At 58.1% G+C, this 26,787-nt stretch overlaps 2 protein-coding genes across 3 annotated transcripts; one reads left to right on the forward strand and one right to left on the reverse strand.

Annotated features, from left to right (window-relative positions):
• On the reverse strand, nt 1-25,382 carry BCORL1 (BCL6 corepressor like 1). Of its 2 annotated transcripts, XM_071569429.1 has the most exons (15): nt 25,291-25,382; nt 17,966-18,104; nt 15,608-15,698; nt 15,285-15,456; nt 12,889-15,194; nt 12,439-12,613; nt 11,882-11,962; nt 11,292-11,723; nt 8,165-8,394; nt 7,865-8,071; nt 7,609-7,775; nt 7,343-7,488; nt 6,434-6,511; nt 2,014-2,167; nt 1-1,463 (listed from the first exon to the last, which is right to left on the reverse strand). In XM_071569429.1, the coding sequence occupies exons 2-15, from the start codon at nt 18,049-18,051 to the stop codon at nt 1,187-1,189; spliced, it is 4,602 nt and encodes a 1,533-aa protein (XP_071425530.1). In that variant the 5' UTR covers nt 18,052-18,104; nt 25,291-25,382; the 3' UTR covers nt 1-1,186. The 2 variants fall into 2 exon arrangements, with proteins under 2 accessions (XP_071425530.1, XP_071425529.1); XM_071569428.1 differs by having other exon boundaries at nt 12,889-15,456.
• Nucleotides 22,668-26,787, forward strand: LOC139678380 (basic proline-rich protein-like). The gene is made up of 2 exons (XM_071569163.1): nt 22,668-22,765; nt 24,123-26,787. Exons 1-2 carry the CDS (start codon nt 22,668-22,670, stop codon nt 26,785-26,787), a joined length of 2,763 nt encoding a protein of 920 aa, XP_071425264.1.

A 26,787-nucleotide genomic window follows, 5' to 3' on the forward strand; every position in this document is an offset into this window, starting at 1 on the left:
CCTGATGCAGGTTTTTTCTGTACATCAGTGTTTTTGACACCACAGCCTGTTGCTGCATATAATAAAACAAATCAGAAAGAGCAACCAGAATACACACCCAAAGGCAAAAACCCCTCGGCTTAAAGAAGGTGCTGCCGGGCCCCCAGGGGGAGGCTGGCAGTGAGGGCCCAAGGGGGGACACGCCTGCCCTGGCTGGGGAGAAACACAACACAAAGGAAAAACGAACCAACAAAAAAAACCCACCCAAGGCTCCCGCTGCGGAGTGGGGAGAGCCGGAAATCCCCCGATTGTCCCGTCCTCAGTCCTGTTAGCACCTGTACAATAAAACTGTACTGGCCCCGGGACGCAGCAGCCTGCCCGTGCCCGCTCCCTCCCGGGGAGATGCTCTGGGGTCACCGGCAGGGAGCGGGGCAAGGAGGGGCTTCTGCCGTGGAGACAGACCCTGGGGCAGGGGGACAAGCTGCCGAAGCGGGGGGTGTGCTGGGGCCGCGGGCTGTGCCTGCCCGGGCGCAGTCGCCGGGGACGGGGAGCAGCAGCACGAATGAGATGGAGGAAAGAGCCCGGGAGAGGATGGAGCAGCGGGGCTGGCTCCCGGCTGGGGCTGAGCGCCGGCAGCAAAGCCAGCTCCAAAGCCAAGGGAAGGGGCTGTCCCCGGGCCTCTGTGGCCAGGGACGAGGGCCAGGATGCCCCAGGCCTGGCTGGCCTCGGGGTGTGCTGGAGAGGGGCTGGGGGACAGCCTCATCCCCTGGCCCGGAGCTCACCATCACAGTGATACAGACTCAGCAAAAACAAAGAAAACATTACAAATTAAATACTAATTAAATAAATACTATGGAAGACGTTGGGAGGGGGAGGGCAAACAGAGAGGCGCAGTTCTGGGGGGGCCCAGCGGGGAGGGGGGGTGGCCCCCACCATCCCCTGCTGCCCTGTGAGCCCTGTGGATGGAGGGGCTCCATCACCCACTGCAGCTGGGTGGGGTGGCGGCGGCAGCGACCGCCACTGCTCGTGGCCAAGGGATCCCAGGAAGTCCTTGGAGGCGAGGGGTCCTCCCTCCCCAGCTGGAGGAGACCCTGAGGAGAGGAGAATTGGCTGCCCAAAGACTCGGGTCCCTGCTGCTGGCGCTGAGAGAGCTGCTTCCCCTTGGTCCTTATTATTGCCTCGTGATGCCGGGGGCGACTCGTCCCCGTCAGCTGCTCCACGCCTGGTACTCCACGGCCGAGCCCAGCAGATGCAGCAGCTCGGGCTCGTAGTGCACCAGCTCCACAGTCTCCGCCGTGCCCGGCGCCGGCTCGGGGCTCGCCGGCACCTCCTCCTGCGCCAGCACCTGGCTGAGGGACACCTGGCGCTGGAACTCTGCCCGGGGCAGCGTGGCGATCTCCAAGTGCGGGAAGCGGGCCTGGAATATGCGGGAGGACAGCTTGAGCCGCTTGAGCACATCTGAGAAGAGGAACCAGTTGCAGGGCCTGCAAGGACGGTGAGAGGACGGCGGGTTAGGGGTGGAGGGGGTTGCGGACACGGTGCCCACATCTCTGCCTCCCAGGGAGGAGAAGGGGGAGCTTCCTGACAGGCATGGCACAGGGACACCCACGGCAGCAGGATGTGCCTGGCCATGGAGCAGGACTGCGTGAGGGCAGCCCTGAGGAACCTCTCTGCTCCCTGAGAACATTCTGGGCTGCCCCAAACAAGGCAGTGCTGCTTCCTCAACTTCCCCAGCACCGCAGCCACAACTTCGTCTCTTGTTCCCTGGAAGTGTCCAAGGCCAGGCTGGACAGGGCTTGGAGCAACCTGGGCTAGTGGAAGGTGTCCCTGCCCATGGCAGGGGGTGGCACTGGATGAGATTTAAGGTCTCTTCCAACCCCAATCATTCTGGGATTCTGTGATGATTCTATGAAAATAACCACCTGACATACACAAACTGCTCTTAACTCTGTCAGAATGACTGATGTGCTGCCACCTGTGCTGGGGCTGAGGCCACCCATGGAACTGCTCTCTGCTCCAGCAAACGATACTCACCCCCGGGAGACGGACACTTGGAGGTTGTAGCTGGGAAGTAGTGGCTTGTCTGAGAACTCAAATATGAAGTTGTCTGCTTCTTGCTCCTCTTCCTCCTGGTCTGAGCTCCCCGGAGGGTTGAGCAGAAGGTCGCAGCCAATGGTGTCCTTCCCCTCTGCAACAGGCAGGACAGTTTGGGACCACTCACAGTCACACCAGCTAGTGCTGGCACTCCCTGGGGATGGCTCTGGCCGCTGCCGTGATCCCATGGACACCTTCCCACAACACCCCAGGAGCCACAGGAGAGCTGTGTCCCTCCTGCTCTCCTCCAGCCCCTCATCCCAGAGGCACGTGGAGTGAGCACTGGCTGCTCTGCACAGTGAGGGTCAGCTCCCTGACCAGGTCAGGTGGAAAGAACATCCCATGTCATGGCAGGAACCTCAGGTGTGCTGTGATCCCACAGGTGGGATGGGTCACAACCTGCCCCATGAGCCACCCCACTGGAGACCCCAGACTCTCCCTGACACGGCCTTGGCCCCTCTCCCATGCCAGCACAACCCTCCTCAGCCTGGAAGAGCCTGGAACAGTGAGGGAGGAGGGGGATGTAGAGAGGCTTTGCCTGCACAAGTCCTACCAGGAAAGGCACAGCAAGTTTTCTGCTCCTCAAGAGCTTCTCCTTGCAGATCCCACCCTCAGAAACTCCAGCAGGTGGTCCAAAGGAGCCGTGTCCCAAGGGAGGACAGCAAGGCTGTGCCAACAGAGACTAATCCAATCAATCAAACATGAGGGGAAATTTAGGCAAGGTATACAGAAGAAATTCTTCCCTGTGAAGGTGGTGAGGTCCTGGCACAGGTTGCCCAGAGGTGCTGTGGCTGCCCCATCCCTGGGAGTGCTCAAGGCCAGTTTGGACAGGGTTCAGAGCAACCTGATCTAGTGGAAGGTTTCCCTGCCCATGGCAGGGGGATGGAACTAAATGTTCTTTAAGGTTCTTTCCAACCCATACCATTCCATGATTCTAAGACTTACAGAACACACCCTGCAGATAAAAGCTGGCTGTTCCAGGAGGCACCTGAGCTCCAGCACGATCTGAGTCCAGAGGAAAAGGAGAACAGCCTACTGGATCCATAAACCATTTAAAGAGGGTTAAATTTCTTATTCACCAATCTGAAAAGCTCCTGTTGAAAAGAAGCTTGCTGCCTGGATTTTATTATGAAGAGGTATGAATAGTCTTGTTTTTGCAGAGTGGTTTTGTACCAGTGAGATAATATAGGACAACTCAAAAAACTTCCAGAAAATAGAGTGTAGATCCTATAGAGAGCAGCCAGACCCGATGTGCGGACCAAATAAACCAATAATGTAAAAGTTCAACACCATGCATGAGAGAAAAGGCTGCAAAAAAAAATCTTCTGGTGTGCTGCACGAGGAAGTTCCACACACCAGAGTGCTCACCCAGCACGAATGGGATTCCAATACAGGAACAGCAGTAGATGACAGGAGACACTGGTTCAGGCAGGGTCTCAGAGAAAAATAGAGTCATTTATTGGTTCTGCCAAGGGAAAAAAATCCTTAAGAAAAACAGGGTGCTGAAATCGTCAGAATTTGCTGTAGAATAGGACAAAAATAAGTTACATGGATATTGATCTGATCTTGCTGCTGGCAAAGCTCAGATGCCATCACTGAAAAACCTCAAGTTTCTTGAGCAGACAGGAAAAAAAGAATTAAATGCATTTAACGTGGCAAAAATAGGGCCCAGTGTCTGCCCTGAAAGCTCAGTCCTGTCTGTCAGGCAAGTGAAGGCTGGGACAAGGACAGGAACATCCTGTACCACCGCAGGAGACAATCAGGAACAACAATGCCTGTCACACGTGGACACAAACCCTGGAGTCGGACTTTGTGTCCGGAGCTGCAGCAGCACCAAGTGCAGGACACTGATGACTTTTCCACACTTGCACCTCAGAGATCCCACACCCTGGCTTCCCTCATTATCCCTCTGCCCCCAAGAGATTTACAGACCTCAGGGAAAATGTGGACAGCATTCCTGCCTGTAAGACCAGGAACAGCTTGAGCAGGGCCTGGGATTTCTCCTCCACACTGAAGGATGAGCAGTGTTTCAGCTGGTGAAGCTGACAGAAAAGGAGATTCCAAAGGGGTGATCCAGGAGGAGAGATATTTGCTGCCTGTGACAGCTGGGAGCAGCTCAGTTACTCCAGAGCAGAACCTGCCCCAGGCTGTACCTGCTCCAGGTGACCCGGGGTGACTGCTGAGGTACCTGAGCCAAAAAGGGCCATTTCAGGACACCCAGTAAACATGGTGTAAAGAAACCAGCCCCATATTTCAAACTCGGGCATCCTGCTCTTCCTGCAGCTCTGGCAGCACCCGGCAGCAGAGCCTGGCAGAGCGCAGGTGACACAGGGTGACACTGCCACTGTAAGCTGATCTCAGGGAGATGGGGAGGATGATCCCTTCCTGTGCCTGCTGGAAACAGACCTGGCAGGGTAGGGATCACTTCCCAGCTGGATGAGTTCCTGCCTTGCTGGGCAGCATCCCAAAGGTGGCACTGGGAATGCTCTGTGGATGGGGCAGAAGGAGGGATGGTGTGCCTGACCCTCAGACAGCAGGATGGTACAACTCCATCTTGGGATCTCACTGAGCCAGAGATGGAAATATTCTACAAGCAACACCAAAGCCACAGGGCTTCAGAACCTTTTGTGCAGCTGACATTTCCCCAGGGATTACTGGCACCATTTCTGGGAGAGCCTCTGCTTTCCACAGAGGTAAAAGCCTGGAGCACCAGAGGTGTGAACATCAGTCCAACCAATACTGGAAGGAGCTTTCTACTACAGCAAGGATCAAATGATTCTTCCAGGGAAGGGTAGAGGCAGATCAGTGTGGAGTTTGTCTGGCTTGTTAACAGGATGCCCAGGAGAGAGTTAAAACCTGGCAGATGGCACCATGTGAGTTACAGGGACCCAGAAGAGACATATCCACAGTGGTCAGGATTCAGCCTGGAGGAGGCTGGATGGGTGTCACAGAGGTGGTGGTCTTTAAACACTCTCGAATAAATAAATACTCTGACAAGCTCAACAAAGGGACAGGAAAGGAAGTGCAGTCCCCAGCCCTCCTTGAGGAGATTCTCCTTGTTAGCCAAGGGTCCAAGTAAGGCCCTTTGAGCAGTGGACTGCAATCACTGTAGCATCTCAGTTCCCCTCCACCCCCAAGGAACACTTAAAGAGTCAGTGATGGTTTGCTTACTGAAAAAAAAAATCCCTTTCTTTTTGCCTACAGGGGTGGAAGACAGAAATGTGGGAAGACAGCAGCCTACAACCCAAGCAAGAAGCTTCTGGAGGAAAGAACACAAGCAGATACCAGAACTCAAGCACAAAGCTCTTTGGGTAACCACAAACTCAGTAGTGACCAAAGGGAGCCAAACTCTTCTACCCACAAAATCACACACCATTTTCCTTCCTTGTTTGTCAGAGAAATTCAAATGGGAATCAGTGATAAATCAAAAGGAGCAATACCTTTAAAAAATATTGCCAAGAATAGCTATTTTTCCTTCATAAAGGCTTGTGACAGCTTCAAGAGTGAGAAAATCGGAGGAAGGAGGATGAGGTTTCAACTGTTCCCCTGACAGGCCTGAAGTGCAACAACCTATAAACAGTGCTCTTAGGAGTGCAGAATTTCTCCTGTTCCAGAATGGAGAAACATCAGGGTCCTCCAAGGACAAGTCCTCTACCAAGAGCACCCTCCTGAATGTATCAATCAATGTTTTTTTGCTTTTAGAAGAAATGATGGAGGTGAACAACTAAAACCAACAAGTAGCCTTCCAGCCTGCCAGCATAAACAACCTGAGCCTTTACAGAGGGCTTGAGAGTGCTGAACTTGGAAGAGGCTGGAGGGACTCTAGTGTGCCACAGGCCCATGCCAGATCCAGAACATCTTCCATTGTAACCAAGTTTTCAGGAAGTGACAATAAAGACACAAGTCAGACCTTCACTGGGAAATGCCCAGTGTTGTAAGAAGAGGACCTCCCCAGGACAAACACCTCCCCTCCAATGCAGAGGGATGGGCAGCTGTGGCAACCATGGAAGTTCAGGATTTCTACAGCTTGACGGAATTAGTATGTCCTTGACCTTCCTTGGGTGACTGGCTAGCAAGGGAGCAAAAACACTGCTATGAGAATGGCAGAATCTAGGATTGATATTCAAAGACTGTCAGGAATTACTAGCAGCACTTGAAGCCCAGTCCTGCACTTGGAGGGATGCATTATGCCAAGAAAAAGCCCCTTCCATGTGCAACTCCCAGCATGTAACACCATGGAAAATCTCCACCCAAGGTGTGAGTGGAAAAGGACGTGTGCAAACCCAAGGGAACTGTGTGTTGTGACATGGCATCACCTCCAGCTCTGCTGCCTCAGTGACCCGGCCCAGACTGCACCCACCTAGCACAGAGCTGCTGTAGAAGTCCCAGGCTGTCCGAGGGTCTCCGTCAGAGCGGCCCTGGAGATCCGACAGGTAATCTAAAGAGGGAGAATCGAGAGGGTTAGTGGATCAAAGCACAATCCTAGTGTACATATCCACTGATAAACCTGTTCCACCCCTGCTGCTTTTCCCACTTTGGCAAAGGCTGAACCATGGCTTTGGTTCAGGAGAGTACATCACCCCAGGCCCCGGATCAGGAAATGGGAGCTGAAAGGGGAAAAAGCCTGACAATGTGAAGTGGCTTGGAAAGAAAGGTTCTTAGGGTGGTCCCGAGCTCCAAATCACCCTTCCAATACCTCCATGTGTAGTTGATCCTGGAGGAGCTCAGACTGTGGGCAAACAGGGTTTTTTCAACAAGATTTTCTGTCTTGTCTGCATCTGGGGATCTCCACTACTGTGGCTGTCCCTTCTGTTGTGGAGAAGCCACAACACTCATCTTGCAGGTACACAAAGGGTGCAAAATGGGGCCATAGGGATTCAAAACGGCCCTTTCTGCCAGCAGCAGCATTTGGGCACTGCTGTTTTCACACAGAAGGCAGCACTATTTGCCAGTAAAAACTATGTTCACTTAGGTTAGGCAGTAGAACCAGGGACTGTGAACAGTGTCTCCATGCAGAACACTGTAGCTGTGTAACCAGAGCATGGTCACCTCCTTGCACACTGAAGACAGAAAAGTGACTTGTGTCCTATATAGGAAATAGATAAAACACTAGAGTTAAAGTTTTGGTGGCAAAAACACACTTGTGTGACAGCACAGAGCTAAAATGATGAGTCACCTGCTGCTCAAGCCCTTGGACACCCAGATGTCACCCTGTACGCTGACAGAGGGGATGGACAGGAGCACTGTCACCCCCAGGCCTGGCACCTACCACAGAGGAAGCTCTTCATCACATCGCTGGTGGCCAGCTTCACTGCTGTCTGCCCAGAGTACGTGGCCAGAGTGGGATCAGCACCATAGGAAAGCAGAAGCCACATGGTTTCCAGGTTGTCATTTGCTACTGCATCGTGGACAGGCCTGCAAGGACAGAAGCAGAGAGAGCCTGGGAAATGCTCTAGTTTGGGTCAGGACCAATTTAGTGACGACCAACAGCTCCTCCTGCAGCCCCCACGCTGGCCCAAGTGTGCCCTCCCTCACCTGGTGCCGTCCTGCGCGCTGCAGTTCACGTTGGCGCCGTGCTGGAGCAGGATGTGCAGGATGTCGATCCAGCCGCGCGCACACGCCTCGTGCAGGGCAGTGTAGCCCGCGTTGTCGCGGTGGTTCACGTCGCTGCTCTTCTTCTGCAGGCAGTACAGCACCACGTCCTGTGCCAACAAGAGCACAGTGGCTGTGACACACCGGCCCGGGGGAGGCAGGGGGGGCACGGGGCACGAGGGGCACCAGCACTACTCACCTTGTAGCCCAGGCGAGCCGCTCGCTGCAGGAGCGTCTCCCCTGCGTTTTTGTTCACAATCAGCCGCCGAGCTCCAGGAGGAACATTCTGGGTTGTGGGCGATTCCGGGGAGCTCCCTGGTCTGACACGATGGGGCTTACAAAGTGTCCACAAGTCCTGGGGCTTCTTCAGAGAGCACATTTTGGGCTGGTTGCAGCAGCCTTTCCCCTGGGAAAGGAAGGAGCACAACTCCTTGACACGTGACTCACAGGAGTCCCCCTCTCCCTCTTCTCTCCACATGCTCATCCCTCCAAGCCATACCTTCCCCTCGTCACAGATCCCTGCCAGGTGTTTGGTTTTACATTTGCGTTTTCCTGATGGTTTCTCCAGCTCTTCTTGGACGGGAGAGTTGTCGGAGTGCTCCAGGAAGAAGCCATTCCGAAAGTCTGTGCGTCCTTGAGATTTCCGGGGGGATGGGGATAGCCTGCTCCTCAGCTGTAGCTCTGTGCCTTTACCCTTCCCACACTCCTTCTGCTTCCGGTGCCTAAAATCTAAACAAGAAATGGGAATGAGGAGCTTCTGCAGGTACCACATCAAAGGCCACCCAGACCTCTGTCACCAGGCAGAGCAAACTGCCCGTCTCTGAGAGCTGCACAGAAACCAGAGAAGCTGTGGCTGCCCCATCCCTGGAAGTGTCCAAGGCCAGGTTGGATGGGGCTTGGAGCAACCTGGTCTAGTAGAAAGTGTCCCTGCCCACGGCAGGGGGTGGAACTGAATAAGCTTTAAGGTCCATTCCATTCCAAAACTTTCTGGGGTTCTATGATTCCACATCCAGCCCCATGGCAAGGGCACTGCAAGAAGGATAAGCAGAGAGAACACAGAGATTCTCTCATTAGAGATGGACTCAGCATGGACACAAGAGACTCAAGGACAGACCCAAGGATACTCCTTAGAGAGGGAGGAAGACCAGGAGGAATCCCCTTCAAGCTGTCTGTGAACACTCACTGCTTGCTGCCTAAAAAACACAGGCCCTGCCTTGCCCTCTCATATCATTCCCTGAAGTTAAGGAGAACATTTAAGTTTTGATTAATATGCATTCAGGTAGGAAGCACCAGGATTCCTCAAGGGAAATCCACCCTTGTCTTCCCCACATTACAAAGCTGCAGACTGCTCACTGCAGAGCCCTGCACATCACACAGGGACAGGTGCTCTGCTTCCCTGGAACAGCAACATCCCAGAGCAAGGGCACAGCAGCAACAGGGGAGCAAAGTATGGAAGGAACAAGTCACAGGACTCATACGATGCTGCACGTCCCTCCAGGCAGGTGAGCAGCGCTGGGACAGAACAGGTAAAAAGGACGAGCCTGTGCAGCCCAAAGGGCAGAGGTGGCACCTGCACACACCTCTGTGAGGTCCAAGCCACAGCATCAGAGAATCCCAGAATGGCTTGGGTGGGAAGAGACCTTGAAGCTCATCTCATTCCATCCCCTGTCGTGGGCGGGGACACCTTCCACTAGACGAGGTTGCCCCAAGCCCTGCCCAATCTGGCCTTGAACAATTCTAGGGATGGGGCAGCCACAGCTTCTCTGGGCATCCTGTGCCAGGGCCCGCCCACCCTCACAGGGAAGAATTTCTTCCTTATATCTAAGAAACAGTGTCCTTCAAGTCTGGCTCTCTTGGTGGGGAACAAACATTTAATTTCTCTGTGGGGATCTGGGAGATGCCTCAGTAGGTTGATTCAAGGGACCAGGAGGATAAACTCCAGAAACAAAACTTTCCATCTCTAAGGAACACTGCTGCCTGCAGTGCCATGGCAGGTTTTGTAAATCTCCAGGAGAAGCACCTTCAGATTCCACACACTATGCTGAGGCTCTGGATTCTCAACATCAAGCATCACACATAACTTCCACTTATGTCTTGTTACTTCCAGGAAGCAGGGACCACAGGCCTTGCTCAGAAAAATATGTTTGGCCAAGATACCAAGGCAGAACCACAAATAAAATCTCAACAGTCAGAATATCTCAGGTACTGTTGTGCTGTTCCAGTGTCCACACCTCAAGAAGAACAGAGTGGGAATGGAAAACACAACCAAAAGGATGCAGGGGCAGAGATGCCACCCTACAAGAGAGACTCCTCAGTCTGGAGAGGAGAAGGTAGAAAAGGATGTGATCAAAATTTGCAAAAATACTGAAAGGGTGGGTCAGCTGAGTGAAGGAATCTTGCTCACCCAAACCTGCAGCACAAGACTTACTGGCACTTGATGAAATGAGTAAGAGATCAGTTAAAAACAGATATCTGAGGGAACTTCAGGGCTCCACTGCCACTGGAGATGGCTTCAGCCATAACTTCTGAATCCAAAGTACAGCAGCTCACCAATCTGAGGGCCAAGCAAGTACCCCCTGAAGGAAACTGGATGGACAGACACTTTTAACATGTGTAACAAAACTGATGGAAAAACTCTCCCAAATGCTGCCGCACTCAAACCTCCTTTCAGGCTTCTATTTTGAACAGGAGGCAGTCCTGAAAGCAACCCCTGAGTCGCCAAGATACCCGGAAGCCCATTTGAAACTTTGTTCCTGCTCTGCCAGAGGCTCCCAGACCGTGCAGTGACAGTGTAACACTGTGCTGGAGCAGAAACCTGGCTTGGGAGATCAGCCGGTGGGAGGACAGTGGCCCTCTGCTCCTCACAGCCCTTGAGCAGCACCTCAGCCTCCCCCAAGAAGTGTCAGTCTGAGCTCAGCTGTGGCAGAAGGCAACAGGTCCATGGCCACATCCCCTCCAAGAGCTCAGCCCGAGAATGTGGAGGGCTGGCAGAAGTGCTGCCCCCGACAACTCTCCTCCCAGAAGTCACCTGTGTGACCGCAGACACATCTGCAGGGCACACACCGAGCCATCCCACACCAAGGGATAGATCCCATGGCCTCAGACTGTCTCTGCACAGGGAGAGGGGACTGCAGGGACTGCTGCCCTCAGGGAACCCTTGTTAATGCTCTCACCATCTCGTTCCCTGGTGCAAGTCTGCAAGTCACCTTCACAGAGCAAGACAAAGCCAAGAGCAGCCCAGCCTGAACCGTGGTGGCCCTGCATCCCTCTGCACTAGCCCAGAATGCTGAACACCACTCCCAGGGGCACATGCTTGTCCAGAAATATTCCACTGCGCTACCTCATCCCATTCTCATTTTCCCACGCCCTCTGTCTTAATCTGAGGGTAAGATCAGTGTCTAATTAGCCACATTTACTGCTCTGGAATTTACTGTAAATGTTTCTGAAAGAAGAGCCAACCGACTGACGGGGTCCATGCTGTGGCCATCAAGTAATTAAAAATTACAGAGTTTCATTACAAAAAACCCTGAAAACCAAAATACCCTCAAAAATCTCACAAGTAACAAAACCAAAAATCCCCATGCTAGTCCTCAGTTTGGTATCAGAACCCCCTGTCCAGGGTGTACCTGCTTTGGATTTCCGCCTCCGGTGTGGATAACCCACTTGCTCCTCCTCCCGCTCAGTCAGATATTCCCCTGTCTGGTATTTCCGACTTTTCTGCCGTCTCCTTTTCTTCCTTTTGATGTGGCCATCCTCCTCCTCCTCCTCCTCCTCCTCGTTGGGCTCCCACAGCTGCCTGGGTGACTCTGCTCTCCAGGGCAGCTCCCGGCTCCTTCTCGTGTGACAGCTGCTCCTCTCGGATGCAGACCTGTCCCTGTCCCTACGGCTGTGGCAGTGTGTCCTGTGGGATTTGCGTAGCTTGCGATGTTTCGGGGATGTCTCCTGCTCCTCCTCTTCCTCCTCCTCTTCTTCCTGATCCTCTTCCAGCAATGGTAAAATATCCTGACTGGTCACATCACACTCTCCTGTCACACCAGCAGAAGGACCAGCGACACTTCCTGCAAAAAAGTGAGATTTTTAACTGACAAAAAAAGGCAAGAGGACCCACAAAGCAAAGCTTCAAAGCAGGATAGAACACTGAGATAAGGCCACATAAGATAAGGGAATGCTCCCAGTCCACCCAGGGCTGCCACCGGGGGCCGTGGCACCAACTCACCTGACTGACTGCGTGTCCGGCTGCTCAGCACCACAGGAATGAAATCCCGAAAGTTGTTCTTGGGCTTCTTCTCCAGGTAACCTGTGAGGAAAATCGAGCCTTGAGAAAACACACCTGTAGCCTGGGAAGGGCAGTGCAGTGCCCCCATAGCAGGAGCTGCTGCAGTGGGAGAAGGGGGATGGATTTAAACTGGAGATCAGTTTAGACTGGCCATAAGGCAGAAGTTTTTGACAATGATCATAGTGAAACACTGTCACAGGTTCTCCAGAGAGGTGCAGGATGCCCCACTACTGGAAGCATCCAAGGCCAGGTTGGACAGGGCTTGGAGCAACCTTGTCTAGTAGAAGGTGTCCCTGGCCATGGAAGGGGGATGGAATGAGATGAGCTTTAAGATCCCTCCCAACACAAACCATTCTGGGAGTGTGATCATGCTGCAGCTCTGCTTTGGATCCCAACTTGCCAACAAGCTCCAGAGGCCTGGGAATGGCAGTAGAATGGCAGTTTGGCCTCACGGGCAGCCTGACCCTGCAGCAACCCTCTGCCATTCCCAAGAGTACCTTCCTCGTGGCTGTCCCCACGGTGTGCCAGCGATGGGCACTCGGTCTTGGCAGGCCTCCTGCGCTTCCGCTTTACCCTGAGGCTGTTGTGATCTGTGATGGAGCCCAGGCTGGCTCGGCCTTCCTGGCCTTCCTGCTTGCCGAGCTCATGCGGATTGTCGTGGTGTTTTTGCCACTGTGAAGGGAGGACATGGGCTGAAGCCGGAGCTGCCGAATGACTGTGCTGGAGCAACACAGAAGAGACAAAACTCCATCCCCCCACTCATCACACCGGCGCCCTCCAGCGTCTTGACACTCCAGATCCATTTTTGCCCTGGATAACCTGGAGTACAGGTACATTCCCCCACAGCCAGGCAATGCCCAGAGCACAGGTAGAAAGCCCTGTGCCCTCAGCTGCTCCCCCAGCCTCACCTTTGCCATGACCCAGTGGTCCCAGCCCATCCCACCCACCTTCCGGCTGTGCACACTCCGGCTCCCTGACTTGCTTGGGGACTCCTCGCCATCCCGGCCTTGGCACTTCAGTCTCTTGTGGCTCTGCCTGGTATCCCCATCGTGCTGCCGCTTGGCCTTGCAGCGCGTGCCGCCCTCCTGCTTGATCTGTCCCGTTCCCTTCAGCTTGGTCTTGGCGAAGGTGTGGGGAGCAGCCCCAGCCCGCAGGCAGGTCACAGGTGGAAATGACACGTCACACTCCACTTGCTCCTTCTTGACCCTGCACAGATCCACCTGCCGCGCACAGGGGAGCGGCTCTGAGGGTGGCGGGTCCTGGGAGCCCTCGCAGCCCGGCTCCTTGTGCTGGCTCTCCGCGGGCACCTCTGGCACCGCCCGCAGGCCCTGCTGCCCCGCCACAGGCAGGTCGTGCGACAAATACGCCGCTAACACTTGGTTTTTGGGTTTTGCATCCAACTGTTTGAGCCCATAGCTCCCCTGGGGAACCTCAGTCTTTGTGTTGCCCTCCTGACCGGAGTCAGCCTCTGGCTGAGTGCACTCCTGACTCTTTGGAGTGTTATTCAGCTTCCCCTTCCCCTCTTTCCCATCCAAGGCGCTGGTCTGAAGAGCTGGACCTGCTTCCAGTGGGGCTGGGTTGCCTGGCTCCTTGTAGGGCTTGGGCAAGACTCGGCAGCTCTTGGTCTTGGCCACAGCTTCCCGTTCCTGAGGCAGGAGCTGGGGCAGCCCCTCCGGCAGGCTCTGGGTGGCTGCACTGGGCTCTGCGGGCTGCACGCTCGGGAATGCCGGGAGCTCACCTGCTCCAGCCAGTTTGCAGGGGCTGCTCTGGCTTGGGGGCAGGTGTCCTGCTGTGGAGATGCCAATGGAAAGCAGAGGGCTTTGATGGTAAGGAGACCAGCCCAGAGGCAGAACCTGAGGATTGGAAGGTTTTCCATTGACAGGACATCGCGGGTACACACTTCCCTGGATGGGATTCCAGGTGCAGATGTCCTTGGACTGACACAAAGGAGCTCCTGGAGCAACTCTGCCATGAAGAAGTCTCTTGGCAGGATCCTGCTGTCCTTCTGTGATGACCTGGTTGGCTTTCTTCCCGCAGGGAACACCAGCACTGGGAGGCTCGCCCTGGTCAATGATGGAGATGGGCTCCTGCTTGGGCAGGAGGTGCTGGTCCCTGCTGAGGCTCATGCTGGGGTCCTTGCTGAGCAGCAGCGAGGCGGGTACTGGGTTGGCGACACCAACGTAGGTGCCGGGAATGGCGCTGATGAGCGCAGTGTTCTTCACCCAGGAGCCCTGCTCGCCATTGCGCAGGAACTCAGGGAAGATGACCAAGGGCGGGGTGGTGCCAAGACAGGAGGTGACACTGCTGCCTGCAGCCTGGGCCGCACGCTGGGACTTGGAGAGGACTGTGGTGAGCAGGGCTTTGCTGCTGGTGTGCACAGGGGTGAGGATGGGCATCGGCGGGGTCTTGCGCTGGCTGGGTGGAGGCAGTTTCTGGCGGTTGGACTTGGAGGAGAGATCAAGAGGCATCTCACTGTACTCTGGAGATGAGACCATCTCCCGCTCCAACTGGGGAGGGGACTTCAGAGGAGACAGAGAAGTGGCAGCCCCCGGTGCATGTGGCTCAGGAGCTGCTGGAGCTCTGGCCTGTGCCATGGTGCCAGAGGAGGGAGCGGCACTCCCACCTGGTGCTGCTGGTGGAGCCTGGCTGGAGGGCACAGCTGGGCTAGCACTGGACAGGGGAACACTCTCAGCCAGAGCCTGGGGACCACTTCCACCCGAGGGCGGAGGGCAGCTGAGCTGATTCACCTCCACAGACACCACTTTGGCATCCGAAGCCAAGGGCCTGGTGACAGAAAAGGTGTAGGGGTAGGAGCGCAGCTCCGGGGAAGCGATAATGCCTGGCAGGCAACGCTCATGCAGGTAGGAAGGCAGGACAGGGAGGGTGAGCGTGGAGGAGACGCCCAGGGTAGCCGGGAGTGTGGCCACGCTGAGCGGCTGCCCACAGCTGGGCGGGGGGATGTACACCAGCGACTGGCTCGGGCTCAGCACAGCCCCGGCCTGGAAGGACAGGGGGAGCTTTTGCATAGCAGGGACCTGAGAAGGGGGAAAGCACACCCTGTTCAAGGTGAAGGTGGTGGAAGTAGAGGCAGAGGTGTTGCAGCTGGAGACAACCATGGACAACGTCCCTTCTGCCAGCATGCCTGGCGCTTGTGCTGCAGTGCTTGGGGGGGCTTTCTCCTTCTCAGCAGACTCACTCTCTGGAGCCATGGAGCAGGCTGGGGCAGCATCAGTCTGCTTGTCACTGGGAGGATCTGCTGGTGTCCAGGCAGCATCAGCACCACTGCTCTCCTCCTCCACAGCTCTGGGGGTTGCTGGCTCCTGCCCTCTGCCATCCCCCTGACCTGCCAGAGGGCCCAGGGCATCATCTGTCACAGTCTTTCCTGCACTCTCGGAGTTTGGGTTGGGATCAGGTGGCTGCTCCTCCAGTTTGAGTCCAAGCTTTTCCTCCAACCTGCCATCAGCATCCAGCCCCTGGGCACTGCTGGTACCACCACTGACTGCTGTGAGCTCCACCTGAAACGAGAAGGTGTTTCTGGGAGCCGTGCAAGTGTTTCCCTGGGAAGCAGACAGGATCTGCCCACCTAGGACACAGAGGGAGAAGCAGCAGGCCTGTTCCATCAGGGGATGGCCTTCTTGGAGCCTGCTGTGCAGGCAAGGAGCTCACCTCGGAAAGGCTGCTGCTGACACAAAACTCTTGAGACCCCAAGTGCTGTGAGCTGCTTGTTTTAGACTCCTCATCAGAAAGGGGGGCTCTCCTAGGCAAGGAACAAGACACAGCATTACAAAACCCCAAAATAACCTCCTCAGCATCCCACCCCTCCCTGTCCCTGCATGGGACAGCGGAGAAGCTGTGTACCTTCCTTGCTCATGGCCACCTGGCCTCACCACAGGCCAGCACAGCCCTCCCCACTGTGCTGTATCACAGCCCAGAGTCACACACCCATTCCTGTCCCCTCCGCTTCCCATTCTGTCCCATCACACCTTTCCAGTCTCATCCTACCCTGAACCTCCTCCTGCTTGTCTCTCCTTCCACAGGCACCTCATTCCTGTTCCTTCTGCTTGCACCCTGCTGCAGGACTCCCAGCCCAGCCTAGCTGCCAGTGGGATCTCCCTTCACTGCCGAAGTTCTCTGAGCTCAGGTGGTCCAGACAGGAGCAGTGGGTGCCCACAGCTATCCCAGTGTGCCGCATCCAGCTGTCCAGCATGTCTGACCCTTTCTCTCTGGAATATGATTCCTGAGTGGAAAGCCTGGATTCAGGACAAGGACTGTAACCTTCCTGGGACACTCCTGCCCTGGGGGTATTCACCAGACAGCACTTTCCTAGTTTTTAAGGGACACTGGGTTAAGCTGCTGGTGCCAGGACAAAACACATCCAGTTTGGATTCTGTTCATTACATGATTTCAGCCGGATTTTCTCCCAGCATTCTGGGCTCTCACCACAAAGTCACAGACATGAACTATGGGTATGTGTTTCCTCCTTGGGCTCTGTGTTGGGACCCTGCAGAGTGCCGGGACCCTGCCCGAGGCTGCTCAGCCCAGGACCCCACACTGTACCCCTGTGCCGGGATCTCTCTCCATACCCCTTGCACTAGAGCCCTTCTCCGGGCTGCCTCACTGCTGGGACCCTGCTCCGTACTCCCAACGCCGGGACCCCGCTCGCGGCTGCCTTCATGCCACCCGCATCGGCCGTCGGGTCGACCGATGACAGCTCGCTCAGTTCCTCCAGGGGCTCCCCACCACGCCGGCGTTCTCAGCGCTGCCCCGGACGCCCGTCACCGGCGGCGGGGCGGGGATGGCGGCCGGGGCAGGCCCATTCCAGCGCAGCCGGCGGCGGGGGCGAGCGGGGGTCCCATCCCGGGGGTCCCGTCTCGGGGGTCCCGGCGCGGTGCCCGCAGGGCCGGGGCGGCGCTGCGGCCGAACGCGAGGGGGCGCCCGAGCGCAGCCGCCCGCCCGCCCGCGGGGCCCGCCCGGGCACGGCGCTCCCGGCGCTTCCCGGCGCTCCCTGGCCCGCAGTTGGCCCGCCGCTACCTGCACGGCCGGCGGGACCCCCCGCCCAGTCCCCGCCCGCCGCCCCGGGGCAGCTCCGAGAGCGGTACGCGGCCTCCGCCCGACCGTGCCCGGCTCTTCCCGGCGAGCGATGCCCGTCCGCAGGGACGGGGCCCAGGCGATGCTCGCGATAGGATGGGGGTCGAGAATGAGGGAGCGCCCGGCGCAGCACCCCGCCCAGCCCAGCCACTCCAAAATTTGACGTCTATTGTAAGGTCGGAGCAGCGCCGGGAGGTTCGGCGGGTATCGCCATCGCAGCCCTTATCTGCGGGACGCAGGGCGCCCGGCGGGGCTGCGGGTGGCAGATCAGCTCTGCCCGAGCCACAGCCGGGGCTCGTCCCTGCCCACCCCCGATCCGTCAGAGCCCTTGGCACTCGCGCCCAGGAGTGAGAGCCACACGCTGCCTCTGCACACGTAAAACTGCCCTGGCTCCGACAAACGCGTGGAACAGACATGGCGGCCTTGAGGAAACCACAAAGTGGTCGGTTCTGAGAACGAGACCCCCGAGCCGTGGGAATGAATAGGCGATGCCAAGCCACGGGGACTGCCAGGAGTTTGGCTTGATCGATCTTGCCTCCCAGCTACTAATCCTCCCTAATCTTCTGTTTGGTGGCAAGTCACAACTTTCCCATCTGATCGTTTGGTTGGCACAAACCTTCCTGATCACCAGAAGCTCTTGGTTTAAGCTCTTTCCCTTCTCTGACTGTTGAGAGCACAGGTCTGGTGAAGCCAACACCACATGCAGACAACTTAGCCTTGTCACCATCAAAGCTGTAGAGGCAATGCAGCCACATACAATGAATCCCCTGCAGAGACCTCTCCAGAGCGCAGGATGTGGGCACCCTCCCAAAATGCCATGATATCCAACACATCCAAGCCCTCCCTGCAGCTCTTTTGCACCTCGAGCCATTTCAGACCCCAGTAATTTGCCTTTGGCTGTCTCCTTTTCCCCTGCCCGCCGCCCACGCACCTCACCTCTCCTCGTTGAGGCCACACATGCGAATGCGCTCTGTGCTGGTCCAGTTGTGCACCCCGCTGTAGAGAGGTGCTGTAGAGATCATGACAGCTGCTCCTCACCCTCCGGGACCTGCTGGGGCTCGAGGGGCCGCTCTGCCTGTGAAAGGGAAACAGAGGATTGGGAAGTCTCCCCACGATGATCGATTAAATTGTGCTCCTGGGAGACTCATCCCCAGCTTTGCTGCCAGGCAGATGGGGAGCGACGCCTGGGGATGCCACAAGTCTGGAAGAGGGCTAGAAGGAATCAGCAGTGCCTTGGGACAGAATCCACCATCCGCTCATCCTTGCACTAAATAATGTTATTGCCAAAAAGCCACTGTCTACCCTGAGAGTTTCACACAAATAGCTTTACACACCCACACACCCACACACACACACACACACCACTTTTCCCCTCCCTCCAGAGGAACCTCCAGTGCTCGGAGCCACCAGGCAGAGCTGTACCAAGGCGATGGTCTGTGACAGCATTGACACCCCTGACGCTTAACAGGATACTCCTAAAGCAGTGCGTGGCAGGTTCAAGAGGCAAAGCCTCAAACAAGGGGGGGTCTCCCCTCAGCTGGAGAACCCTGGACGGAGTAGAGGTTTGCCAACAGTGCCGCCAAGGGATTAACCCCTCCCTCAGTCAGAAAGGTGCTGGTTTGCGTGGAGTTACGGGTGGAAAACAGGAGGGAATCCAGAGATTCGGGAGCATCCACGACGCACTGTCGGCGGGGTGGAGCTTTCGGGGGAGAGCGTTGCAGCCAATCGTGCAGCACTGGGTGTTGGAGCATTGAGCAGCTCTGCTGCTCCAGGGAAAAGGCAGCGGAGGAAGAGAGGATCGCCTGCACTAACAAGTGGACTCAGCCGAACCAAGCAGGACTGACTGCAAACGGTAGATGCTGTCAAGGAGGTTCAGGGAAACACTAAAGCCCGGAGGAAAAGCAGGCGCAGAGCCACAGTAACGCTCTCGGTGCAGCGGTGGCAGTGGGAATGAGCAGAAAGCAGCATGTGATCCCAAATCTCCGTCGGATGTCTTTTCCCTGACAAACTCCTGGTGACACCAGAGATCTGCACGGGACAAGCAGCAGCTTGTGCCATGAAAGGCACCACACAGGGACCTTCTGGCCAGCAGCTCGAGGGACCGAGCAGCGGGATTGAACGGCTCCTCCGAACGCAGCTGCGGCCGGGTGTCCTCGCTGCAGGCTAAACGTGCCAGTGGGGATGCTCCGGACAGGGAAAAAGGGCTGGGCACACGGGAGAAACGGGGGCAAGGCAGCTGGTGTGCCAAAGAGAAGCGACGGACCCATCTGCACGTACGAGGGCACAAGTGAGCAAACAGAGTACGGAAATCAGAGGTCAGGGGAAGAGGGGAAACCTGCTAAAAACACACACTGTGAGACGGGAGAAATCCTCAGTAGCGACGGGGAAGCCGGGCAGACGCCGAGGCAGAGAGCAGGGTCATACCCAAAGAGAACGAGGTGGCTTAGAGCAGGAAGGGGAGGAGTCTTTCGATGCTTGGAGAGAAATGCAACATAAAGGAAATAGGGGAACAAACAATCTGCGGGGATTTCACCATCTTAGGCTAAACTGAAAGAAGAGGAGGAGGAAGGTTCTGCCCCCGAGCACAGCGGCAGGACAGATGTTCTGGGAGGAATCAAAAGGGTCCTTCTGTGCAAAGGGGGAAGGGGCTCCGTGTGGCTGCACAACGTGGAACAGGAGCTGGGGACAAGTAGAGATCAGGCGTGACCCCGGAATAGGTCTGGCAAGGGAGGAGTGATAACGGCGTGGTACGAGGAGCTGGGAGAAACTGCACGTTTAGAGTGCTCAAGTAAGAGCTGGTCCAAAGAGCAGGACGATGGCCACAAGAGGAGAGCTGGGAGGACACAGCAACAGAGATCACTATTTCATGGATTCTTGGCCTCTGTCCTCTATGGACTATGTGGGACATGTGCCAAAGACAGGCATTTCACAGGGAATGAAGGACAGAAGAGAAAAGGAATCCAGATACGAACTTAAAGAAGGAACAAAACGGTGGCTAAGCATCAGATGTGGGCTCAAGAACAAACTAGCATCCTTAAGAAGGCAGACCAGGAAGTTTATTGGGAAACGCAGGGATGAGCAGCCTCCCGAGGCAACACTGAATCAGAGAGAGCACCTGCAGCCTCCCTGGGTCAGAACTCTGTTAGCCGAGTCGACACAAGGAAACTGAGCAAATCTCCCATCTACACTGATGCTGCTGGAAGCAACTTTAAAGGGATGTAATTAAACTCATAGGAAACCCTTGGAGAACACAAGTAGGACGTGGCTTCACGTGCCTGCCTTCGAGCAGAAGAAGATGTCGAAGAAACTGTTGAAGCCTTTCTCTCCCCTCACCCCTTCAGTCATGTCACTGAACCCAGTAAACTTGACCAGGGAGTTGATCTCTGTTTAAAACCCTTTTTCTTTCTTTTTTTTTCCCTCTGGCTGGACTGGGTTTAACCTATACCAGCTCCTATATCAGCTTCACCAAGAGGGAGAGAGGGCACAGCCTGGCACAGACTCTACTTAATCCACAACATCTGCCAAAGGAAGTGTATACGAAACCACAGTCTTATTTTGATTTAGCTAAATAGGTGCTCAGCCAATTCTAATTAACGCCAAAGCAAACGAGTTTAGAATGAAGTAATAACATCAACGTGGTGTTCTGTGTGGGGAAACTCATGTGGTATTAAAGCACCTTCACCTCCCGAAACAAAACGTGCCCTAAGAACTGCGAGCAAAGAAGGTGCTGAACACGCTCACCTCCAATGACAAGCCCTCAATGAAACTAATGTGGTGAATTAAAAGAAGAGGAGGTTTTGTTCACTAAGGCAAAACCTCTCGTCGTTTTGCAAAAGGAGAGGATGCTACTCAGCAAATCTGCCTATTCTGGACTCCAGGAAAAGCAAAATAGAAGATGTTTTCCTTGCAGTAAAAGCTTGCTTTTACTCAGGTTAAAAATGACTTGGCTACACATGGAAACTCCCTTCGATTAAGTCAAGAAGTTACCCTCTCTTCTGAAATACCACTGTATGGTGATGGAAACAAATTTCCTGAGATGAAGATCTTCAGGAATGGATATTTTCTAATCATTATCTCTAGACAAATCCTCCTTGCACTAAAATCCCAATGGCGCAAGAAACCATCGTTTCAATGCAGGCCAAGCCAGGGTTCCAGGACAGGTTTCCCTGGCCTTCACCAACCAGCTCCCACTGCTGACAAGAATTAAGCCCACATCATCTGCTGACCCCTGTTAAACTCTGTCTGTTCCCTGGGTCTCAGGGATCCCAACTTGAGTTGCCTGAGGTGAAACTTCCTAACTGTTTCCCACTTCGGTGCTGCCCCTCACACTCACACCTCCCACCCCAGCATTAGGTTGTTGCAAACGCATTGCAAAGTAGATTCAGAAGCCGTTGCACCCAGTGACAGAGATCCCTCAGCCAGATCAGATCCCTGACCTGACTCAAATCTCAACTCTTCAAGTCCTTGCACTGGCAAACACATAAAGCAACTTCTCAGGCTGGCACCAACCTGCCAGTCAGAAGTAGCCGAGGGCTTGCTTGTCACTGGGGAATTTGGTGCTGATGGTATTTGTCCTTACAGAAGTCACAGCTATGTTGCCACCTGGTCTAACTCACTTTGATCAGATTAACCAGAGCCAGGACCTCCTACAGTGTCCCCCTTATGGTAGCTGGGGTGGAGCCAGGCCCATTGGTGCAGAAAGGGGGTTTTTCCCTGCTCCTCCCAGAGAAAGCCTGTGCCAGCCACTTCTCCATGATGCACTCTGTAGGACCATGCTGCCCTGACTCCCTGCAAGAAGCTTTCCATGCATTTTCCTGCTCTGTACATTACCAAGTACTAAAACAATACGAACGTCAAGGTGTTTACCCTTCCTCTCCCCCATCCCAGCGTTGGCACATGAGCTACACACCAAGAGATGGGCACTGTCCCCACTGCACCCTGCCTGGGCAGGTGTGAGGTGACAGGTACTGAAACACCAGCAGCCAGTCTCCTAAACCCCCTCCAAGCACAGGGATTCCCTCACCTGGCTCTGAGCAGGCACATCATCCTCAGTGCAGGTAGGAGAGTGCCAAGCAAAGATCCAACCCAACAAGCAGCAACGTGCACCACTGCCAGAGCTCAGCCAAGGGCACGAGTTCACCCAGGGAGAACATCCCCCTGTACAAGCAGCAGCCGTGGCACGAGCCAGACCCAGGGATCTCGCTGCCAGTCACTTGGTGAAGCTCAGCTGCTCTGGAGCCTTTAGACACAGGAAATGCTGCCCTATCGGTGGTACCTCCATCCATGCTGGCACTGGGTGGGCCACCGGCGCAAAGGAAGGAAAGGGACTTCCCAGCCTTGTGATGTGGAACAGGAGAAAGGCCACCACATCCCTGTGCAGCAGAAGATGCACAGGACACCGTGGCTGCCCTACCACAGCACTGCGTGGCTCCTGTGGCCAGGGGACACTGTGGAAGGTCGGGAGTGACGCACTTTGACCCTGGAAACACATCTGAGGGAGACACCTTTGAAACATTCATTCCCAGAGCAGCAAAGCCTCAAAGGAAGGGGGTTTTATACCCTGGATGGCTACAAAATATAAAATGAGGTCAGCTGCTGAAAACTCAAGTGAGGTTTGGCACTCAGAGCGTGGCCAGCCATGTTGATGGGAGCGGAGGCAGCGGAACGAGACGGGATGCTCCCTGTGGCTCTTCCCAAGGCTCAGGTGGGCCAGAAGGGAACAGTCTGCAGTGACAGGTAGGTCTTCTTCCCTTGCCATAGTTTGTTCACTTTGGCAATTCTTCGTTGCCATTAGTAACACAGGCAAGGAATTATATTTGTTGTGATATGTGATGGTCTGGTGTCCATTGGAGGTGCAGAGGGCCGGAGTTAGCGCCGATTGTGAGAGCTGCCTGTGGCGCCTCAGCTCCAAGCACCACTTTGGAAAACCCTCTGGAGCAAACTGCTGACAAAAAATTAGAAATTAAATAAAAAATTAAATCAAAATCCCCATGACAGCCCCGTCACAGCACTTGTAGCAGGCATGATAGGCAACAAGGGAAAAATTCAAATAAGAAAACTGAAAAAAGAGAACAGTTTATCTTATGTTATGTTACCACTCATGAAAAGGTCAGAAACTGTAGGAGAATGAACCAGGAATGACTAGAGTGGCACAAAATCCAGCAAGGACGGGCCAGGCTATCTCTGTGGCTATCTGGGCAGAGCAGTGCCCAGCAAGGGTGGCCCCGAGCTGGGTTTGGTCGCTGCTGCCTGCACAGCAGCCCTGGCCGCTGCGGAGCTGAGCCAGGCTTTGCCTACACGCATTTGCTTAAGCTGATTTAAAGACACAGTAACACCACACGTAATTATATATCCTCGGCACGATGAATTGGAAATAAAAAAGAGAAAACCCATCCTCATTTCAGACAAAATAAAAGTTTGCTGCACACTGGGCAGTGCTGTGATAATAAGTCCCAGCTGTTGGACAACTGGTGTTACTAAACCCTCGCTTGCCTGCAACAACCAGACTGTCCCCACCAAGAATTTTTAAGGACTGAAAAAGAGCCCTTAAGGGACAATAACGTTCAAAAATGTCTCTGACAAGGTGCACATCGTTCAAAATCCCACAAGCAGAGCGCAGCCTCCTGTGACCAGGAGCCAGACTGACATTCCAGAGCCCAGAGGTTCCAAGGGCAGCTCTGAAGGCCAAGCCCATTCAGAGCCCAGGCTCTGACACCTGGAATGCACCTCCAGACCCAGGTGGCAGTTACAGAGCCAGTGCCCTCGACAGGCACCACGCAGACTCCAGCCAGTGCCGGGATCGGGACCAGCTAAACCTAAGGGGCATGAAAGAGGCACAGCGGGAAGGGAAGGGAAGGAAAGGAAGGGAAGGGAAGCGAAGGCTGCTGCAGACATGGCCAAAAAGATGCAGCGTCGCTGCGAAGGGCACGGGATGCACCGGCCCTGCTGGGGGACGACGGTGATGGGGAGCTGATGCTCCGCGAGAGGAAAAACTCGCTTCGTCCCTATTTTAGCCTTGGAAGACCTTTCTCCAGTGCTGCTCCGAACCGGCCTCACCCAGGCTGGGATGAGGACATCGATGTCGCTCGCCGAGGAGTCAGGACCCCTCCCGGTACCGACACGCCGCCGCGGGAGGGCTGGTTTCCTCCCCGGTGAGAGCGGCAGGAAGCACCGCCTCCTCCCCCCGGTCCTGCCGCTGCCCGGCCATCACCGTGGGCACGGGCGGGGGACCGGCCGCCCCCGCCGCCCCGCCCCGGGCGCGGGGGGCGTCGGCGCTGAGCGGCACCGCCCCGGCCCGCCCCGAGGCCGGGACCGCGGGGGTTCCACGGCCGAGCCCCCCGCCCGCGGCACGGCACGTCCCGCTCCCGAGCCCCGCGAGGCCGCGGCACGGCCCACGGCCCCGCGGGACGGGCACCCACCGCCCGGACGCGGCGTCTCCCGCGACCGCTGCGGGGGCTTCGCCCCCCACCCCGCAGCCCTGCCCGGGGCCAGGCCCCGCGGCGCTGCCCCGCGCCGGCTCCCGCAGCTCAACAGTTGCCCCCGGGGCCGCTCCCCGGCGGACCGTCCCGCAGCCCCGGCGGCCGCGGCCGGGTCCCCGCGCTGCAGCACCGGGGCAGCCCCGGACATGGAGGTGGCGGCGGCCGCACTGCCCCCGGGAAGGGCTCTTCCGCCACCGCCCGGCGCCCGCCCGGCCAGCACCCGCGGCCGAACCGGCTCCGGGCACGGAGACGGCCGGGGCGGGCTGGGGCCACGCCGCCAAACTCCGCGAGCGCCCAGCGCCGCCGTCCCGCCGCCGCCCCGGTTGCGCCGCGCTCCGCGGCCGCCCCGCCCCGGGACCCCCCGCACCGCCCCGGCAGCGGCAGGTGCCGCCGGTGCCGGAGCCGGAGCCGCCGCGTCGGGCAGGGCAGCGGCACCGCCGCGCCGTCGCGGGGCGGGGAGCGGAGCCGCTGCCGCCGCCGCCCCTTCGCTGCCCCCCGCCCGGCGCTGTCAGCGCCCACCGCCCCGCCGCGCCCCCGCCGCTGTCCCGCCGCAGGACGCTGCCGTGCCCCCCAAACCCGCACGCCCCCCCGCCGCCGCCCCCGGGGGTGTCCCGGGACCGTTTCCATGGAGACCCCGTCCGGACGGCCGGGAGCGGGGGTCCGGCCGCTCGCTCGCTCCCGGCTGTCCCCGTCGGCCGTGGGTGCGGGGCGGCGCGGGCCCGGGGTGCCCGGGCAGCGGGGCCGGGGTCCGGCGCGGGGCGGCGCGGGGCGGCGGGCACGCACCTGTTTCCCGAGGCGGGCGGGCGGCGGGGGGCGGCGGGCCCCTGCCCCAGGCGGCGGATCGGACCCCGGGCGCTGCGAGCGGCTGTTCGGCGGCGACGGCGGCGGCGGAGACACTGGCAGCGGCAGCCGGAGTGTGAGGGCGAGAGCGAGCCGCGGCCGCGCGGGCTGCCGGGAGCCGTAGTCCGTCCGCCGGGGCCGGGAGCAGCCGAGCCGCCCCGCGGACTGCGGGTCCCGGCGTGCCGCGCGCCCCGGCCCGCGCGGGGGGGCCGGTCCGGAGAGGGAACGGGCGGGCGCGGGGAGGGAGCGAGGGAGGGAGCGCGGGGAGGGAGGGAGGGGGCTCCGCGCCCAGCGCGGCCCCGGGAGGGGCGCGGGGGGGAGGCCGCCGCGCCCGGGGCTTGGCGCGGCACGGAGCGGAGCGGCTCGGTACGGGCGGACCCCCACGCGCACACGCCCCGCACACACACACACACAAACCCGCCCGACCCCGCGCCGGGGCACCGGCTCCCGCACCGGAGAGCGACGCTCGCTCCGCACCGGGGGGAGGAGGAGGATGGAGGAGGAGGAGGAGGAGGAGGAGGAGGCGGCGGCGGGGGCGGGCGCTCGCTCCACGCCCGGGCAGCGCTGGGCGCCCGGCAGCGGGCAGAGCGGGACGGGCAGCGCGCGACGAGCGCGGCGCACGCAGCCCCGGTGCCCGCAGTCCCGATGTCCCCAGCCCTAGAGCCCACAGCCCCGGTACCCGCCGCCCCGATGCCCTCAGCCCCGTGCCCGCCGCCCCGCTGCCCCGGTCCGCTGCCCGTTCCGGTGCCCACCGCCCGGTGCCCGGCGCCGGGAGCGGCCGCGGGGGGTGGGTGTCCCCGGGCGCAGCCGGGCCGAGCCGATGGAGCGGGCGCAGACCCGCCTATCCAGCCCAGCTGGGCGCGGGGTCCCCGCCCCAGCGCGGTGTTGTCTCTGGGTGACCCCCCGATGCCGGTGCCCTCCCGGCCCCATGCCCCGCCGGGCGCGCAGCGCTGCGAGGCGGGGGCGGCCCCGGGCGCGGGTCGAGGTGCCTCCCCCGCGCCATGCGGGGCACCGAGAGGCACGGTGCGGCTCGGTGCAGCGGCCGCAAGTTTGTCACCGGCCCCCGCCCGCGGCACCGGGGCCCACAGGCCCGGAGGCCGCCGCACCCCCGCGGTGCCTGGTCGGGCCCGCCCCGCACCGTCCCGCACCGCCCCGGCTCTGACAGCCTCGCCCGGGCCGGGGCCGCGCCGCCCCCGGCCCCCGCACGGGCCTCGGAGACCGGCGGCCCCGCAGCGCCCTGGCGCGGCCCCGCCGTGCGGGCACCGGCTGCCCGGCCCGGCCCTGCCCAGCCACGCCGCCCCGGGCCGTGCCGGGCCCCGCGCAGCACCGCCCCGTGCCCGCTCCTCTCCCGCGGCCCCTCGCCCCGGCCCCGCCGACCCCTCCGCCCGGCCCCGCGTACCGGCAGCTGGGGGGGCCGCGGGGGTCCCCGTTCCTGCATGA

The sequence above is a fragment of the Pithys albifrons genome, chromosome 14 (genome assembly GCF_047495875.1).
Source record: "Pithys albifrons albifrons isolate INPA30051 chromosome 14, PitAlb_v1, whole genome shotgun sequence".
NCBI lineage: Eukaryota > Metazoa > Chordata > Aves > Passeriformes > Thamnophilidae > Pithys > Pithys albifrons.

What these genes read in the sequence shown, in the direction of transcription:
- BCORL1 (XM_071569428.1), bottom strand. Translation starts at nt 18,051, where the DNA reads ATGATCTCTACAGCACCTCTCTACAGCGGGGTGCACAACTGGACCAGC. An exon ending in TGTGGCCTCAACGAGGAGAG is followed by an intron (nt 15,699 to 17,965) that starts GTGAGGTGCGTG and finishes TTCCTTGCCTAG; the next exon opens with GAGAGCCCCCCTTTCTGATG. An exon ending in GGAGTGTGCACAGCCGGAAG is followed by an intron (nt 12,614 to 12,888) that starts GTGGGTGGGATG and finishes CTCCCTTCACAG; the next exon opens with TGGCAAAAACACCACGACAA.
- LOC139678380 (XM_071569163.1), top strand. Translation starts at nt 22,668, where the DNA reads ATGTTGATGGGAGCGGAGGCAGCGGAACGAGACGGGATGCTCCCTGTG. An exon ending in GGAACAGTCTGCAGTGACAG is followed by an intron (nt 22,766 to 24,122) that starts GTAGGTCTTCTT and finishes TCGCTCGCCGAG; the next exon opens with GAGTCAGGACCCCTCCCGGT.